The 18,353-nt window shown below is 38.2% G+C and overlaps 1 protein-coding gene across 4 annotated transcripts in view; it reads left to right on the top strand.

The window, feature by feature from the left end:
* LOC116634945 (ceruloplasmin) overlaps positions 1 to 18,353 on the top strand; it is a 58,436-nt gene that overhangs the window by 16,356 nt on the left and 23,727 nt on the right. For all 4 annotated transcript variants that reach the window (XR_004300080.1, XM_032408474.1, XM_032408476.1 and 1 more), the window contains exons 7-13: positions 1,578 to 1,717; positions 3,306 to 3,458; positions 4,983 to 5,197; positions 13,441 to 13,591; positions 14,832 to 15,044; positions 16,155 to 16,362; positions 18,162 to 18,301. Coding sequence is in view for 3 of the 4 variants with exons in the window: in XM_032408474.1 (XP_032264365.1) it covers positions 1,578 to 1,717; positions 3,306 to 3,458; positions 4,983 to 5,197; positions 13,441 to 13,591; positions 14,832 to 15,044; positions 16,155 to 16,362; positions 18,162 to 18,301 (1,220 nt within the window). In the remaining variant the exon portion in view is untranslated. The remainder of the gene's footprint in view (positions 1 to 1,577; positions 1,718 to 3,305; positions 3,459 to 4,982; positions 5,198 to 13,440; positions 13,592 to 14,831; positions 15,045 to 16,154; positions 16,363 to 18,161; positions 18,302 to 18,353) is intronic.

Here is an 18,353-nt window from a genome sequence, read left to right on the forward strand (position 1 = left end):
CTCAATGACACACGACTGGTCCGTAGCTGGGCCTGTGATTTTCAGCTGGTCTCCAGGCCTTTTTCCAGGTACGAGACTGTAACAAGCCTTCATCAGAGGACAGTATCCGTGGGAAACATGTTGGAATCACAACTGGGTCTGTGATTCCTGAAGCAGAAATTTAAGCCCCAGTCTACACTGACATCCAGATGCAATGACTCCAAGGCTGCAGCTCAGCCCAGAAGGCTCTTGTAAATTGTAGACTTGCATTTCAAATTGCTTAAGAGACACCCCATTCGGATGAGGCCCTCCAAATCAGTATGTCCAAATCTGAACCTATTGTCTCCCCCCATATATCCGAGCTTTCTCCTCTCTGTGAATAATATCACTACGCATCATCAGTCAAGCCCGAAACCTGAGTACCATCCCTGACTCCCCACTTCACCACTCCCTCCTTCCCTCCTCATCATGTACTGCCTCATTATATCCTAAATGTCTCCAACAGTTATCTACTTTTCCCCCACCTGAGGGATCCTCTTAAAACACTGCTCCTGAATGCTCACATCTTTTAAAGCTTTCCTACTGCTCTGGGATGGAGCACTAAAACTTTAACTAGGTCCTGCTGCCCCCCCACCCCCATCTCTCCAAGCCTCCTTCTGTCTCTTCTGCCTCTTTCTCTCTTGTTTGCCCTTCCCTGTACACTTTGCTCCTGTCATATTTTGTAAAACATGCCATATTCACTCTTTCCTCCAAGCCTTCCATAGGGTATTTCCTCTTTGTAAACACCCACCCCATTCTCCCCACCACATATACTTCATCTTTTTTAACTTGACTCTCCTCTAGATAGTTTTGAAAAATCACTTTCTTTGGAAAGCCTTTGGGGCCTCTTCCCACAACTTTCTCCAAGCCCAGGAGAACTACTCCATAATGCCCTGTGCTTATTGCATGGTATTATGTTGATCGGTTCATAGTCTGTCTTCTCTGATCAGTGTAAAGTCCTTGTGGACAGGGCTGGGTCCAGCTTGCTTATGGTTACACCATCAACATGTAACAAGGTTCCTGGCAAAAAGCAGGTGTCCAATACATTCGTCAAATGGGAGAAGAGATGAATGGAATGACTTTGGCAAGTCAAATGCCTTTCTGAAATTTAATTTCTTCATTTGTAAAATGGGGAGAATAATGCCAACTTTGTTGCCTTATCATGTGAGTTTCAGATAACAAATGAAAGCTCCTAAGTACCCAGCTGGTGCTGATATGCAATTAACAGTAGCTACTGTATTTTTAAACATTTCATAATTTGTTAAAAAGATTCTATTGTAGAACAGTTAATAACTATCAGGGGTTGACATGGGCCATCTTACAATTTTTCGCTTCACTTGAAAAAGTGAAACCTCCATACCATGATACTCCACTCATTAATTGAACATCCTTTTATGACGCGCCTAGTACCATCTGCTTCTGTTTGAATATTTGGCAAATCGTAAATAAGAATTACCTTTGAGCACTGGTCATAATTTTGCTCTTCAATTTGTCCTGTGTGAACGCCTGCTTTCTGTTCTGCTTTCAACTCCAGTGATAAACCCTTTTTCTTTTGGCAGTGCTTCAGAGGTATTTTTTGAACAGGGTTCTACAAGAATTGGAGGATCTTATAAAAAGCTGGTTTATCGTGAATACACAGATGCCTCCTTCACAAATCAAAAGAAGAGAGGCCCTGAAGAGGAACATCTTGGCCTCCTGGGTGAGTCCTGCAGAATATTTGTGACTGTTGTACTCTTGTCCTGAGCCACCCAACCTCAGAAAGAACAGAAACTTCAGGACCTGCAGTACGATTTCTACATAGAAACTAGGGACGTGGAAGGTCGTTCAATAATTAAAGGTAGCAGCTAGTTACTTTTCCAATGTAAATTACCAATAGTAAATCTTCATCATTGAAAACTCTGCTGACTTCAAATGATGATTTTTTTTTTTCTTCAAGAGGTAAGGAGAGGGGCGCCTGGGTGGCTCAGTCGATTAGCATCTGCCTTCGGTTCAGGTCATGATCCCAGGGTCCTGGGATTGAGCCCCACATCAGGCTCCCTGCTCAGCAGGGAGTCTGCTTCTCCCTCTCCTCCCCACTCTTGCTCTCTGTTGTGCTTTCTGTCTCTCTCTCAAATAAATAAATAAAATCTTAAAAAAAAAAAGAGGTATGGAGAATTATGTTTATGGCTTGGTTTAAATAGACAGCAAAGCTGTTAGCCTCTATTCTTAGCTGAAATTACATTCCCCTGGAAATAAAATCCAGGCTACTAATGAAAAAGGTTGGGTCAGTCTTAGAGCCTTGTGCACAGCCTAGAGACCTGTTCTCACTCAGACCTTCAGACAGAATATAGTGGGTGAGCACACAGAGTCTGGATCCAGACTATCCTCACTCCTCACCTATTAGCTGTGTGACTTCTGAAAGTACTTAGTTTGCTATGCCTGTTCTCTTTCTGTGAAAGGGGAACAATAATAACAATAACAGTCCTGGGGCACCTGGGCGGCTCAGTCAGTTAAGCGTCTGACTCTTGGTTTCGGCTCAGGTCATGATTTCAGGGTTGTGGGATCCAGCCCTGCATTGGGCTCCTCACTCAGCGGGGAGTCTGCTTCTCTTTCTTTCTCCCTCTGCTCCCCTGCCACGTGTTCTCTCTCTCTCTCTCTCAAATAAATAAATAAATCTTTAAAAAAATAACAATAACAGTCCTTAACTCATAAAGATGCTGTAAGGATTAAAGGAGTTAATACACATAAACACTCAGAAAAGCACATGAGAAGCTCTCAATAAATATCATTTTATATATTCCGTAATATATGTACTATATATCTATGTTTTTATTCTATATTTGGTAACAATATTGATTTTGGTGACAGAAAATCCACAAAAACGTTACTCTTTACATCCAAGACAATTTAACTTACCCTCTTTGGGTGGTCAAGGTTTAACTAGCAGCCCCCTGACTCTTGGGACAAATATCACACATCTGGCAAATAGAAGGCTAAGATAAGGAGAGCATAGACACTGAATAGTTTCTTGTCAATGTATAAAGCTGGTGAACCGACTTGGATCAAAATGCTGACAAATTTCCTTAACCTGAAGTTAAATCAAAAAGCCCTTCTTATCTCTTTCTAGCCTTACCATGTCAAGCTGATACGAGACTTTAAAAAAAAAAAAAAAAAGATGTTCCATTTGCCATAAATAAGATGTTGCTTCCAGCAGTTTCTGCCAGAGGACAAGCCAAAGAAAACAACTGTCTTAAGTATTCTGTATGTTATATACCAAGGAAGACTAATAATGCTCTCTTTGTCCCTAGGTCCTGTCATTTGGGCAGAGGTGGGAGATACGATCAGAGTCACTTTCCATAACAAAGGAGCATATCCCCTCAGTATTGAGCCAACTGGGGTGAGGGTCAGTAAGAACAACGAGGGCACATACTATACCTCACTTCACAACCCCCTGACTGAAAGTGAGTACCACCTTCTATAACCACACAACATTTAATAACCCACTGTGCTAGTCAGCCAGAGAAAACTGCCCTGCAAAAACTGAAGGCAGGAACTTCCAAGGAAACCGCTCGTATATCATTCTTAGACATCACGCCAGGAAGTAAGGAAACCTCTTCTCCTTCCATTTCCAACTGGTGTATGGAATTTTGTCCTGCCTTGATTGGATGATTTTTGACAATGCTGGTAGTAACTTATTGGGATTATATCAATTATACATTTCTGGAGTACTACTTGGGTGATTTTTAGATTTGAAAAATGTTCTTGCAATTATAAGATTAAATGCTCATTTTAGAATATTTGAAAAATATAAAAAGGTACAGCCAAAAATATTATCTACAGTTCTATAGATAACCACTATTATATTCTTATATAACCCCCCACTCTTCCATCTGTGTACATATAATATATATTTTGAATGTAGTTGAGATCATAGTATTTGTCATTGTACTTGTCATAGTACTTGTCATTGTGTTTTTGTACTGAGTTTGCTTCCTTAGCATTATAAGCATTTTAATATAACTTTAATAACACAAATATTCCATTTTATGCATGCATTTGGGTATTTTTATATGTCAGGGTGACCGATGAAGGTGAGTGCCTTTGCCACCTCTTGCAGTATGACTGTGGGCAAGTTATTCAGTCTTTCTGGTCTCAGTTTCCCCAAGTATAAAATCAGGATATTTGAACAGGATCATCTGCAGTTGCCTTTTAGGTCTGAAGTTATTTTCAATTCAGTTGTGTTCAATAGAAAATGTATGGATTACCCCCTCTTTTCAGGTGTTGTTCTAGCAAAGGAAATATAGAGACGATGCTTGCTTCAGGAAGGTTACGTTCTATTTGTGGGGAAATACACATAATCTAACATGAAAAGTGCTGGGGGCATCATCAGGGACTGTGAGAGCAGCCCTATCTTAGTCTGTTCAGGCTGCTGTAACTAAATACCACAGACTGGGTGTCTTATAAACAACAGAAATTTATTTCTCACAGTTCTGGAAACTGGAAGTCCAAGAACAGAGGGCCAGCATGGTTGGATGAGGACCCTTTTCTGGGTCTCAGACTTCTTGCTGTGTTCTCATGTGGTAGCAGGGGCTAGGGAGCTCTGTGGGATCTCTCTTGTAAGGGCACTAATCCCATTTAGGGGAGCCCCAGTCTCAAGGTTTAATCACTCCCCAAAGACCCCACCTTCTAAGACTATCTCATTGGGCATTAGGATGCCAATATGTGAATTCTAGGAGGACACAAACATTTGGACCATAGCAGGCGCCAACCGCAGACTGGTTAAGAGGAGGCTTCCTGAAGGAAATCACACCCATCTGTGACCTGACAAAGGAGCACAAGGGGGACGCCATTCAAGTAGGGTTTCATTCTAATTCTAAAAAGGAACTGAGAAGTGGGTTGTCTCAGATGAAACCCAGTCCACTTGGTGGCTCAAATGACCACATTAGAGCGCATACTTAACCTCTCCAATGTGACATTTCTCACAGGTATGCCTTCTCCTTCAGCTTCACATGTAGCACCCAAACAAACATTCACCTACGAATGGACTGTCCCCAAAGAAGTGGGACCCACTTACAAAGATCCTGTCTGTCTATCTAAGATGTATTATTCTGCTGTGGATCCCACCAAAGATATATTCACTGGGCTTATCGGGCCAATGAAAATATGCAAGAAAGGAAGTTTACTTGCAAATGGGAGACTGGTGAGTCCAATGAGGGAAAATATAAATGATTTCCCAATCTCTTTGAATTATCATTATTATAAGGAAAATTCTGGGTTTTGAGACAGTGAGGATTTAACACACACTGTTTATTACAAATTTTTCTCCAGCTCATAAGAGCTCTACTGTGCAGAGATTCTCTGGCTAACATGATTATTTCAAGATGAGTTGGAAACAGACTTTCCTTGAAACCCAAGGTCTTTTATGATACATTTAGACTTCAACACACAAATAAAAAATAATTGGTCACTCAACATTCACTAAGGAAAGTATTGTTTAAAGCATTTTTAAAGGAGGAAATGACCATTTGACCAGAAAAGAGAAATACTTAACTCCATCATGTTTTTATCTCTAAGTATTGTAATACGAGCCTTTAAAAGATAAGGGCTCTTTAAAAAAAATGCCTTCAATATAATTATCATACCTTAGAATCATCATCATAATAATGTTAGTATCATCAATTTTTAATCAAATTTTATCATAACATTTCCAATTAATGTTCCCCTTTTTCCAGCTGCCTCTTAATTGTTTCAAGTTTGTTGTTTGAATCAGTACCCAAAAAATGACGCTCATTGCAATCAGTTGTGTTTCTCAAGGTTATTTCCTTGCATTTTTCTGTCTCAAGGGTCATCTATCCTATGGAAGTTTCCCACACCTGGATGTACTGTTCGTATTCCTGGGGTGTCATTCAGCAAGAAAGTTTCTTCCTCTTTCTCTCAATTTCCTATAAATCAGTAGCTAGATCTACAGGTCTGATCAAATTCAGGTTAGATTCTTTTTTTCAATACTACTTCATGTGTAGTACTGGGTACTTCTATCAGAGAATATATACCATACAGTTGGGAATGTTGTCAGCCCCTGAGAACCATTTCCTAGATTCGTAAACTAATCAGGGATTGCACAATAGTAACATCCTGATCTCATCATTCTTCTTTATTTATTAGCCAGTATACTTCCTTAAACAGAAACTTCCCTTAATGGATTATTTGGTTAGCCTGAGGTACATATTCTATAAGAAAGGAATGACAGATGCTTGATTCTTTCCCTTTATTTACAAGTTTTCAAAGTAATAGTTCTCTAACATACTTCAAAGATTCTTAATAATTTATTTTCTTGTTAAGTGCTATTGTGAACTCATGGATTTAAGAATATTTGGTGTGTTTAAATTCATTAACATTATCCCTATTGATGCCCCAAATATCCTACCTATTTTTTGCTACTAAGAGGATTTGTTCAGGTTGATTCCTTCATTTTTACATGAACTTGGTAGACTTTGAAGCTTCCTTGATTTTTGGTATAAAAAGCTATTTTAAGTTCATATTACACACTTTCTGAGCCAGACCTGAAATCAGCCATTTCTCCTAAGAAGCCCTAGTTCTTTTCAGGAAGAAATTATTTTTAGAACCACAATCTGGGCACTATGGGTACTCACTCATTTCTATTGGCTTCATCATTGTTTCTAGGCCTTTTCAATGGACAGAACTGGAGAAGGAAATTTTTTAAGATAAAATTAATCATGAGTTCATACTGATACTTTCTATTCAAAGTCAGGTCTAAGGATTCTTATTGTTTTTTACTTAACTTTATTAATCTTACATCTGTATCTCCCTTCAACTACACTGAAAAATCTTAGTTCTCAATGATGACAACATAAACATTCACTCAATTCATCCCACAATATACATACAACAGCCTCAGAATCACAATTACAACACTACAGCCAGCAATATAATTACTGAAAATAATTTAAGATTTGTTTGCAGCCCTTTTTGTCCTTAGAGTAGATCCCACTAGGGATGTTCAGTCAAATTACAAAGTTAAAGTCACTTGGAATAGTTCCTCTCTGTGTAGTTTTGCTACCCACTAGATACACAGGTTTATTTAATTAATTTTACTTCTATTTCTTTTAGGGATTGCCTTTAAAATTGTAATATTATTTTATAATAATGTAAAATATTTACCTGGTTCCAACATCAAATCTACAAAAAGAGGCGTATTCAAAGAAGTCTGGCTCCTATCCTTTCTCCCCTGTCACCTATTCCCTTAATACCAGCACCTTTCATTTTTAGCTTTACAGTTTATTTTTAATTTTTTTTCATTATTATTTTTGTCAACTTAATTTTTCAGAGCACTTTAAGATTAACAGCAAAATTAAGAAGAAAGTAGAGATTTCCCATATATCCCCTACCCGCCCCCCCAGCTCCGCCCAGCCTCTCCCAATATCAACATTTCCAGCAGAGGGGTGCATGTGTTACAACTGATGAACCTGCATTGACACAGTGTTATCATCCAAAGTCCATAGTTTACACTAGGGTTCACTCTTGGTGTTTACATTCTATGGGTATAGACAAATGTATAATGAAAGTATCCACCATTATGGTATCATATAGAATATTTTCACTGCCCTAAAAATCCCGTGTTCCACCGGTTTATTCCCTACTCCCGAAACCCAACCCCCGGTAACCACTGGTCTTTTTAATGTTTTATAGTTTTGCCTTTTTTCCAGAATGTTGTATAGTTAGAATCATACACTATGTAGCCTTTCAGACTGGCCTCTTTCACTTGATAATACACATTTAAGTTTCCTCCAAGTCTTTTCATGGCTCAATAGTTCATTCTTTTTTAGTGCTGAATCATGTTCCATTGTCTGAATGTACCAGATTGCTTATCCATTCACCTACTGGAGAACATCTTGGTTACTTCCAAGTTTTGGCAGTTATGCATAAAGCTGCCATAAGTATCCATGTGCAGAGTTTTGTGTAGACATAAGTTTTCAGCCCCTTTGGGTAAGTACCAAGGAGACCAATTGCTGGACTGTATGGTAAAAGTGTGTTTCGTTTTGTAAGAGAACACCAAACTGTCTTCCAAAATGGCTATACCATTTTGTATTCCCATTAGAAATGAACAGGAGGTCCTGTTGTTCCACATCTTTGCCAGTATCTGGTATGGTCGGTGTTCCAGATTTTGGTCATTCCGATAGGTGTGTAGTGGTATCCCACCATTGTTTTAATGTGCATTTCCCTAATGATAGATGAAGTGGAACATCTTTTCATATGCTTGTTTTCCATCTGTGTATCTTCTTTGGTGAGGTGTCTGCTAAGGTCTTTGCCTATAGGTTAATTGTGTTGTTTGTTTTCTTAATGTTGAGTTTTAAAAGTTCTTTAGTATTTTAGATAACAGTTCTTTATCAGATGTATCTTTTGCAAATATCTTCTCCCATTCTGTGGATTGTCTTCTCACTTCTCTGGACATTATCTTCTCTAGAGCATAAACTGTAATTTTAATGAAATCCAGCTTATCAATTATTTCTTTTACAGGTTGTGTCTTTGGTGCGTATCTAAAAAGTTATCGCCAAGGTCATCTGGATTTTTCTTATGTTATCTTTTAGGAGCTTTACTTATTTTACATTTATTTTATTTGTTTTACATTTAGGTTTGTGATCCATTTTGAGTTGATTTTTGTGAAGAGTGTAAAATCTGTGTCTAGATTCATTTTTTTTTGCATGTAAACATCCAGTTGTTATGTCACCATTTGTTGAAAAGACTATCTTTGTTCCACTGTATTGCCTTTGCTCCTTTGTCAGAGATCAGTTGACTAAATTCATGTGAATCTACTTCTGGTCTCTCGATTCTTCCCGTTGATCTATTGGTCTATTCTTTCGCCAATGCCATAGTGTCTTGATTGCTGTAGCGTTGTAGTAAATTTTGAAGTTGGGAAATAGTCTTCCAACCTTGTTCTTCTTCGATATTATGTTGGCTATTCTGGGCCTTTTGCCGCTCCGTATAAACTTTAGAATCCCTTTGTTGATAACCACAAATAATTTTCTAGTATTTTTATTGGGATTACATTGAATCTATAGATCGAATTGGGAAGAACTGACAACTTGGCAATATTGAGTCTTCCTATCCACGAACATGGAATTTCTATTAAGGGTAATGGGATAGTGAACAGAAATCCTAGTTTAGATAAGGGGAATGTAATATTTGAGGTGAGATCTAAATTTTAAGGAGGAAGCCTTGCAAAGATCTGGGGGGAAAGGGAGGGAGTAGCTAGTGCCAAAATGTGTAATTTTATTTAAAAATTTTATTTAAAAAATTTATTTAAAAAATATTATTTAAAAAATTATTTTATATCTTTTCTCCTTTGACCTGTAGGCATGACCAAATACCTTAAGTATTTCCTAATGTTGAACCAGTCTTGCACTTCTGGGGAAAAATGTTACTTGAACACCGTGGGGTTTTTTTGTTTGTTTGTTTTCAAACTTTTATTTAAATTCTAGTTAGTGAACATACAGGGCAGTATTGGTTTCAGGAGTAGAATTCAGTAGTTCATCACTTACCACAACACTCAGTGCTCATCACAAGTGCCCTACTTAATACTTATCACCCATCTAGCCCATCCCCCACCCACCTCCCTCCAGCAACTCTCAGTTTGTTCTCTATCATTAAGAGTCTCTTATGGTTTGTTTCCATCTCTATCCCCCCAATATGTTCATATGGTTTGTTTCTTAAATTCCACATATAAGGAAGTCGTATGGTATTTGTCTTTCTCTGACTTATTTCGCTTAGCATAATACACTCTACCTCCATCCACATCATTGCAAATGGCAAGATTTCATTCTTTTTAATGGCTGAGTAATATTCTGATATAGGTATATCTATCTATCTATCTATCTATCTATCATCTATCTATCTATCTATCACTTATTCTTTATCCATTCATTAGTCGATGGACATTTGGGCTCTTTCCATAGTTTGTCTATCATTGATAATGCTTCTATAAACTTCAGGTGCATGTACCTCTTTGAATCTGTATTTTTTTATCCTTTGGGTAAATACCTAATAGTGCAATTGCTGGATCATAGGGCAGTTCTACTTTTAACTTTTTGAGAAACCTCTATTCTGTTCTCCAGAGTGGCTGCTCTAGTTTGCATTCCCACCAACAGTGTAAGAGGGTTCCCCTTTCTCTGAGTCCTTGCCAACACCAGTTGTGTCTTGTGTTGTTGATTTTAGCCATTCTGACAGGTGTGAGGTGATATCTCATGGTGGTTTTGATTTGTATTTCCCTGATGATGAGCGATGTTAAGCATTTTTCATGTGTCTGTTGGCCATTTGTATGTCTTCTTTGGAGAAATGTCTATTCATGTCTTCTGCCCATTTCTTAACTGGATTATTTGTTTTTTGGGTGTTGAGTTTGATAAGTTCTTTATAGATTTATCAGATATGTCATTTGCAAATATCTTCTCCCATTCTGTAGGTTGCCTTTTAGTTTTGTTGTTTGTTTGTTTCACTGTGCAGAAACTTTTTATCTTGATGAAGTCCCAATAGTTCATGTTTACTTTTGTTTCCCTTGCCTCCAACAACGTGTCTAATAAGAAGTTGCTGCAGCCGATGTCAAAGAGGTTGCTGCCTGTGATCTCTTCCAGGATTTTGATGGTTTCCTGTCTCACACTTAGGTCTTTCATCCATTTTGATTTATTTTTGTGTATGATGTAAGAAACATTCATTCTTCTGCATGTTGCTGTCCAGTTTTCCCAATACCATTTGTTGAAGAAACTGTCTTTCCTCCAATGGATATTCTTTCCTGCTTTGTCGAAGATTAGTTGACCATATAGCTGTGGGTCCAATTCTGGGTTTTCTATTTTGTTCTATTGACCTATGTGTCTGTTTTTATGCCAGTACAGCACTGTCTTGATGACTACAGCTTTGTAATAACAGCTTTAAGTCTGGAATTGTGTTGCCTCCAGCTTTGCTTTTCTAGATCAGGATTGCTTTAGCTATTTGGGGTCTTTTGGGGTTCCATACAAATTTTAGGATTATTTGTTCTAGCTCTGTGAAAAATGCTGGTGGTATGAGCACTGTGGTTTTTTAAAACATTTTTTCACTTACATTTCTGTATTGAATTTGATAGTGTTTTATTTAGAATTTCTCACATAAGCTGTAAGTGATATTATTTTAGATTTTGTGTGCTTTCTTAGGTCTTATATCATAGTTACACTATCTTCATTAAATAAATTGGGAAGAGTTCCATGTTTTGAATACTCAGGAACTGTTTAAATAGATAGGAATTACCTGCTCCCTAGAGATTTGAAAGAAATTGTTTGTAAAATTATTTCAACTGTGTGACTTTTAAAAAGAAGTAGTTAGGGGTTTTACTTTTTCTTTTTTCTTTTTTGTCTATTAAAATGTGTTTTAATCACATTTTATTTCACCTATGGATATTGGTCTATTCAGGTACCTTCTTCTAAGTCAACTTAGAAGAATTATTATTATTGTACATAATGATCTTTTTTTCCTTCCCCATATATGTGGTTATATTCCTTTCTCAGTTCTATTGTGGTATATTTGGGTTATCTCTCATTTTTTTTTATTAGACTTGCCAGAGATTTGTGTATTTCATTGGTCTTTTCAAATAATACATTTTTAGGTTTAACCATTTTAATTTGTGCTCTAATTTATTAAAAAGTTCATCTTTTCCTTTATTAATTCCTTTCTCCTTTTTTTCATTTTACTTTTCTAAAATTTTCAGATATTTACAAACATCTATTTTTATTTGGTTTTACTTAAAATAAAAAGTATTTCTGGGGTGCCTGGGTGGCTCAGTTGGCTAAACAGCCAACTCTTGATTTCAACTCAGGTCATGATATCAGGGTCATAAGCCCAAGCCTCAAGTCGGGCTCTACACTGGGAGTGCAACCTGCTTAAGATTCTCTCTCCTTCTGCTTCTCCCCTCCCCCCACCCCTGTGCACACGTGTGTGTTGGGCTCTCTTTCTCTAAAAAAATTAAAAAGTAAAAGTATTTCAGACTCTCAGTTTATATGTTTAGTGTATTCCATACATTATGCCTTGTTGTTATGGACGTTGCTTATTAAATACTTAGTAATTCATGTTTGCTTCCTCTCTAAGAGTTATTAGGATCAAATATGATCTTCTTTTATTAGTACTTTTTAGTTTTGTTGCATTATGATCAGAAAATATGACCTGTAAACTTTTCACTGAAGTTTACTCTATAGATAAGAATACAAGTGACTGTAGCAGTCCTCTATTACAATCCCTACACATGTGAGAATGTATTTTTGTTGTTCTTTGCTAGGTATAGAATTTTTGTATTGTAATCTTTTCCCCTCAAAAACATAAATGCTACTCCATCTTCTTCTGATATTTATTGTGCTAGAGAAGTCCAGTGTTTGTGATAACACTTTTAGAATGACTTATTGTAGAAATTTGTCTATGTCTGAATCTCAAAAATTTTGCCAGAATATTTTTAAGCATAGATCTCTATGACTACTTTTGCCTTGTTTTCAGTGAAGCTTTTGAATCTGAATTTTCTCTTCATGGTGGTAAACATTTCCATTATTATTTATTATCATTATGTTTTCCCCTTTTATAATTTCTCTCTTTCTGAAATCATTACTATGTACATATTTTTCATCTTTGAATCTTTTCTTCTGATTTATGGGAGCTGTCTTAAAATTATCTCCGTCACAGAGGCCCCTGGGTGGTGTAGTCAGTTAATTGTCAGATTCTTGGTTTCAGCTCAGGTCATGATCTCAGGGTCATGGGATCAAGACCTGCATCAGACTCCATGCTCAGCGCAGAGTCTGCTTGAGACTCTCTCTCCCTCTGCCCCTCCCTCTGCTCTCTCTCTCTAATAAATAAATTTTTCAAAAAATTATCTCTCTCACTGATTCAGTTTTCAATAGGATCTAACCTTTAGGTCTCTGCTTTTGTTAGATTTTAAAAATTTGATAATCATATTTTTCATCTGAAAGAAAAAAGACATGCAATAATATCTAAACTTTTCTTTGAGGGAGGATCTAGTTTTCAGGGGCTCATATGCTTTGATTTCTTAGACTGCCTTCTTCTGAACTACTGAAACATTTCAGTAGACCAGACAGCATCTCTGCTTGCTTATGTTTCACCAGGGACAGGGGGAGAGGAAGTGAGAATGTTTGTCCAGATGACTGGCAGGAAGGTGGGGAGAGGAGTCAGAACTTGTAGGTGCAGAGAGAGACTTAGATCATGTTGAACCAAAACCTACTACACAGATAGTAATGAAAACTCTGGTAATCAACTGGGCTACTTCGTGAGACCCATCTACAAAGAGGAATGGAAAGTTCTTAACCTTCCTTTGGTGAGTTTGTGCCCAAATAGTATTGTGTGCATGGAAGTCTTTCTACTTCACTTATCCTATCTTCACCTCATTGTTCTTGTTTTGATTTACAGAAAAATGTAGACAAGGAGTTCTACCTGTTTCCCACAGTGTTTGATGAGAATGAAAGTTTACTCCTGGATGAAAATATTAGAATGTTTACAACTGCACCTCATCTGGTGAATAAGGAAGATGAAGACTTTCAGGAATCTAATAAGATGCACTGTAAGTATACACCATCTGCCAATATTAAATTACTCCAGTACTGCTCATGTAATGCTTTTAATGAAACCAAAATGCTAATAGCTTTGCCCATTGATTAATTTTCAACAAACGATTAAATACAACTCTGAGGATAATATTGATATTTAAGGTATCAGTCAATTATTCTTCATTTCACTTAATCTAGAATAATAAAACATATAAAATATATCAATTAGATGCATGGTCCTTAAAATGTTGTCCCTGGATCAGCAGCTTTAGCATGACCCAGGGACTTGTTAGAAATGCAAATTCTTGGGCCCCAACTCCTACCTACTGAACCAGAAACTTTATGGCTGGGGCCAGCAATCTCTATTTAACAAACCCTCTACATCAGGTGATATATGCGTAAGTTTGAGAACTACTGGATTAGATACTCTTCTCATCTGTGGTTTAATAGTGACAGCCTCATTTTATTATTCAAAATGAAGAAAGATATGTTCTCTGTTGTCAATGAACTTCAATGATTCTCACCCTTGACTACAAATTAGAATCCCCTGGGTGTCTTATTAAAACTGTTAAAACTATTTTTTAAATGCTCAGGGCAACCTCCAGAAATTTTTATTTAATTGGAACCTAGCATCAGATTTTCTCTTTCGTTTCCAGTGTAATTCCAGAGGTTTAGAGACAGTGAGCTAATTGTTCAGGATACCCACACTGCTAATGGACTACATGTGAAAATCACTGTAGTAAGGAAACAAATGTAAAGTTGTGTTACAAACCGATGTTGTTTTTTAATTGAATCAATACTAGTAACAATCATGATAACATTCCTTTTGAGTTTGCATTTTTACATTTTGGAGAAGTCAAGACTATTACCTATTAGTAACAGCAGTGAGAGAAAACTTCCTGCATTCACTCTTCCTCGTCATTCGTGATGAATCGGAGAGTTTTCCATCCAGAGCAACAAACACGTTCCCAGTCTACAGTGCCCAGGAATAGCTGTTATTATTCATTCATTTGGGTGCTCACAAATCTGACTCTTGAGAGAACTAAGAAGTGGCTAGTCCCCTTCCAGCCAGGGACTGCTCTGGGGGTGCTGGGTACAGCAGAGACACTCCTGACACATAAAGGGGAGGGGAAGGCATGAACGGGTCTTTCAAAAATTAGATCAACAAAGTTGGTTCTAGAAGATCTGGGAGGTTGTCATGTAGGAGGACAGATGATAAACCACTTTCAAAATACCATTTCCCAACTTTTACAGCCATGAATGGATTCATGTACGGGAATCAGCCTGGTCTCAACATGTGCCAAGGAGATTCAGTCATGTGGTACTTATTCAGTGCTGGAAATGAGGCTGATGTACACGGGATTTACTTTACCGGAAACACGTATCTGTCAAAAGGAGGAAGAAGAGACACAGCAAACCTCTTCCCTCAAGCAAGTGTTACACTCCTCATGCAGCCTGATGCTAAAGGTGCATTTCTTTAAAGTCAAGACAAGTCTCCATTGAATGGATTCATGTCATTTTGGTTTAAAATCCTGTGTTGGGTGCTAAACTCATCCCTTCCCCAAGCCTCCAAGTGTGTGCTCTTCCTTCCCTTGAAGAGCATGTCCGGGCCACTATTAGCTAAGTGTGTGGCAGATAGGTCTGTTTCCTGCTTATTGAGGGGAGGGGAGGGAGTGACAGGTGAAGAGTAGACTGTGGTTCCTCCCATTTCCACATAGTAGAATCCTCAGGACGCTCTCTTTTTAAGTTATGGTCCTTTTAAAGATAGCTGGCAAGTCAGACTAGAAAGGGAATGACTTCTGTAACAGCTCTGTCATCTCTCTGTAGCCTTCACGTAATGTTGGCTTGTTGGCTGTTTGCAGTTGAGTGTCCTGTGCTAGAAGGATAGCCATGCAACCTCAGAGATTTCTGCAGGCCTGGTTCTGAGTGAGTAAAACAAACTGAAACAAAAAAGCAAGGACTTTAACCAAAACGTGAAACACACTAACTTGCTTCAGGCTTTATCTGGTTCATCATATGCCACTACAACGTAAGACAAATCCAATGTCACCTCTTCCTTTATTCATTAGACAAGTGTAAATACAACAGTATTTTAAAGCATCTGTTCTTGTGAAGTAGAAATTCTAATGCAAGGAGACAGACAAGAAGCAAGTATAAATATATATATATGTATATATATATATATACATATATATATAGTGGTTATAAGTACTACAAAGAAAAACAGGGCAGAAAAAGGGACTGGAGACTGATGGGGGAAGGTGGGTAACAATTCTCTGAGATGGTGACAATTAACAAGAAGCTTGAATAAAGTGAGGACATGAGCTATGTAGCTATTCTGGGGAGGAGTGTTCCAGGAAGAGGAAACAGCAAGGGCAAAGGCCCTGAGGCAGGCACACACTTGACCTGTTCTAAGAACAGCAAAGAAGCCTCTGTGACTGGAGCAGAGTGAGTGGTAGCTGATGTGATCATCCAGGTGAGCCACATTGAGGACTTGGGTGTTGACTCTGAGTGAGTTGAGAAGCCATAGAAGGTGCTGAGCGAAGCAGTGATGTGCTTTCTTATTTACCATCCCAGGGACTTTTGAGGTTGAATGCCTGACAACCGATCACTACACAGGAGGCATGAAGCAAAAGTACACGGTGAACAAATGCAAGCAACAGATTGACGATCCAAGCTTCTACCTGGCAGAGAGGACCTACTACATTGCAGCAGTGGAGATGGAATGGGATTATTCCCCAAGCAGGGAATGGGAACGGGAGCTGCATCGCCTACAAGAACAAAAGTAATTCTCCAGACTCTGATTCCCAATTTTTTTTTTTTAGTTTTCTCTTTCAGAGAATTAAGAATTATGCTAAATTTTAGAAAAACAAACAGTTGCATTAAACAGTAACAATGGAACAATAACAACAGAACAATAACAAAATGTTTCCCAGGAAACTTTCCTCATTAATTTCTGTTCTCGCAATTTTCTCACAGGAAAATTTCCACCTGTCTCATTTGATTCTTTGTAGTCACTCATCTTCCTTTCTTTTCCGTTGGATTGTCTTCTTATATTCATGTGCCCTATCTTGCTATTGATTTTCAAACTTGAACAAAAATTAATGCCTAAATCAAAGCTAAAATATTATTTTCCTTATCAGCCATTTGCTGCTTCTCTTATTTTTCCTCCAGAGAGTTCCTTATCAGTTCAGTAATCTGTTCTGTCATATTCTTAAAACTATTATGTGTGAAGAATATTTTAAATTCTTGAGAGTAGGGATGCCTGGGTGGCTGAGTTGGTTAAGCGTCTGCCTTCGGCTCAGGTCATGATCCCAGGATCCTGGGAACGAGTCCCGCCTCGGGTTCCCTCCTCAGCGGGGAGCCTGCTTTTGTCTCTGCCTGCCGCTCCCCCTGCTTTACTCTCTCTCTCTGACAAATAAATAAATAAAATCTTTAAAAAGAAAATTCTTGAGGACAGTATAGTAGACATGGTCTCTGTCCTCTAAGAACTTATAGGAAAATATACTTCAAAACCACCAATAACATGGACATTATGGAAATGTAAAAAATAATAAGTTCATTGTGAATAAGTGTAAGTAAAGCATCATTGTTGAAGCTGCAGAAACTGCATGTAAAGCAGTATCACCAGAGACTTCTTGAAGACTTTTCCAAACACTTTGCCCTCTATCATTTCACATGTCCCACACTAACCTTTCATGGATATGATCTGAGAGATCAGGATGGACATGTGTGCAGATCTGGGGTGCACAACATCTCTGGTAACCTACAGCTGAGCAAAGCTTAGCTGGTTAGTTTGACTTCGATGGGGAGTATGATTTGCAGTATAAAGGAGTAAAAGGTTATTTTAAGAGGGGGTGGGGGGTAAAATAGTCAAAAGTTTACAAGAGCTGGCACACTTGGGTGGCTCGGTTGGTTGAGCAGTCAACTCTTGATTTTGGCTCAGGTCATGATCTCAGGGTCCTGGGATCGAGACCCACTTCAAGCTCTGTGCTCCATGGGGAGTCTCTTTGGGATTCTCTCTTTCCCTCTCCCTCTGTCCCTTTCCCTGCTTGCAATCTCTTTCTCTCTCTCTAAAATAAATAAATAAAAATCTTTAAAAAGAAAAGAAAAATGTACAGGGGCCATGAGGAGTCATTGCAAACTTAAGATAAAGGGAGTGGCTGAAAACACTGGGCCATATTGGCTCTTATAAACCAGAAACACTGCAGGAACCAGAGAACACTTCATCAGTGAAATCTGGGCTCAGAATTTTAGGGCTATAGAGAAACTTTAGAGATCATCTCATCTCATACTTCATTTTGGGGGTGAGGAAACTGAGGACCCACCAGGCAATGACTAGCTGGAGGTCAGCTAGTGCCAGTCAGCACAGGTCTCAGATGGCTTCACTCCCAGAAAGGAGCACTTTCTACCAGGTCTATCTATTTCTAAAGTCTTATTCTTTCTTGCTGGAATGGGAGAATGCTATTAAAAATCAGCATAATTACTTGAGTGAAAACTATATTTTTATTCAAAATTTAAAACTCAATTTCCACTTTCATTAAGACAAGTACTAACCTTAGTTATGTGTGTGTTTTGTTGAAGTGTTTCGAATGCATTTTTAGATAAGGAAGAGTTTTACATAGGCTCCAAGTACAAGAAAGTTGCATATCGGCAATACACTGACAGCACGTTCAGAGTTCCCGTGGAGAGAAAGGCTGAAGAAGAACATCTGGGCATTCTAGGTACGCTAATCATCGGGTGTGGGGTAGCGATGTGGGGCTCTGTGCAGTGAGA

The sequence above is a fragment of the Phoca vitulina genome, unplaced genomic scaffold (assembly GCF_004348235.1).
Source record: "Phoca vitulina isolate PV1807 unplaced genomic scaffold, GSC_HSeal_1.0 scaffold10, whole genome shotgun sequence".
NCBI classification, from domain to species: Eukaryota; Metazoa; Chordata; class Mammalia; order Carnivora; family Phocidae; genus Phoca; species Phoca vitulina.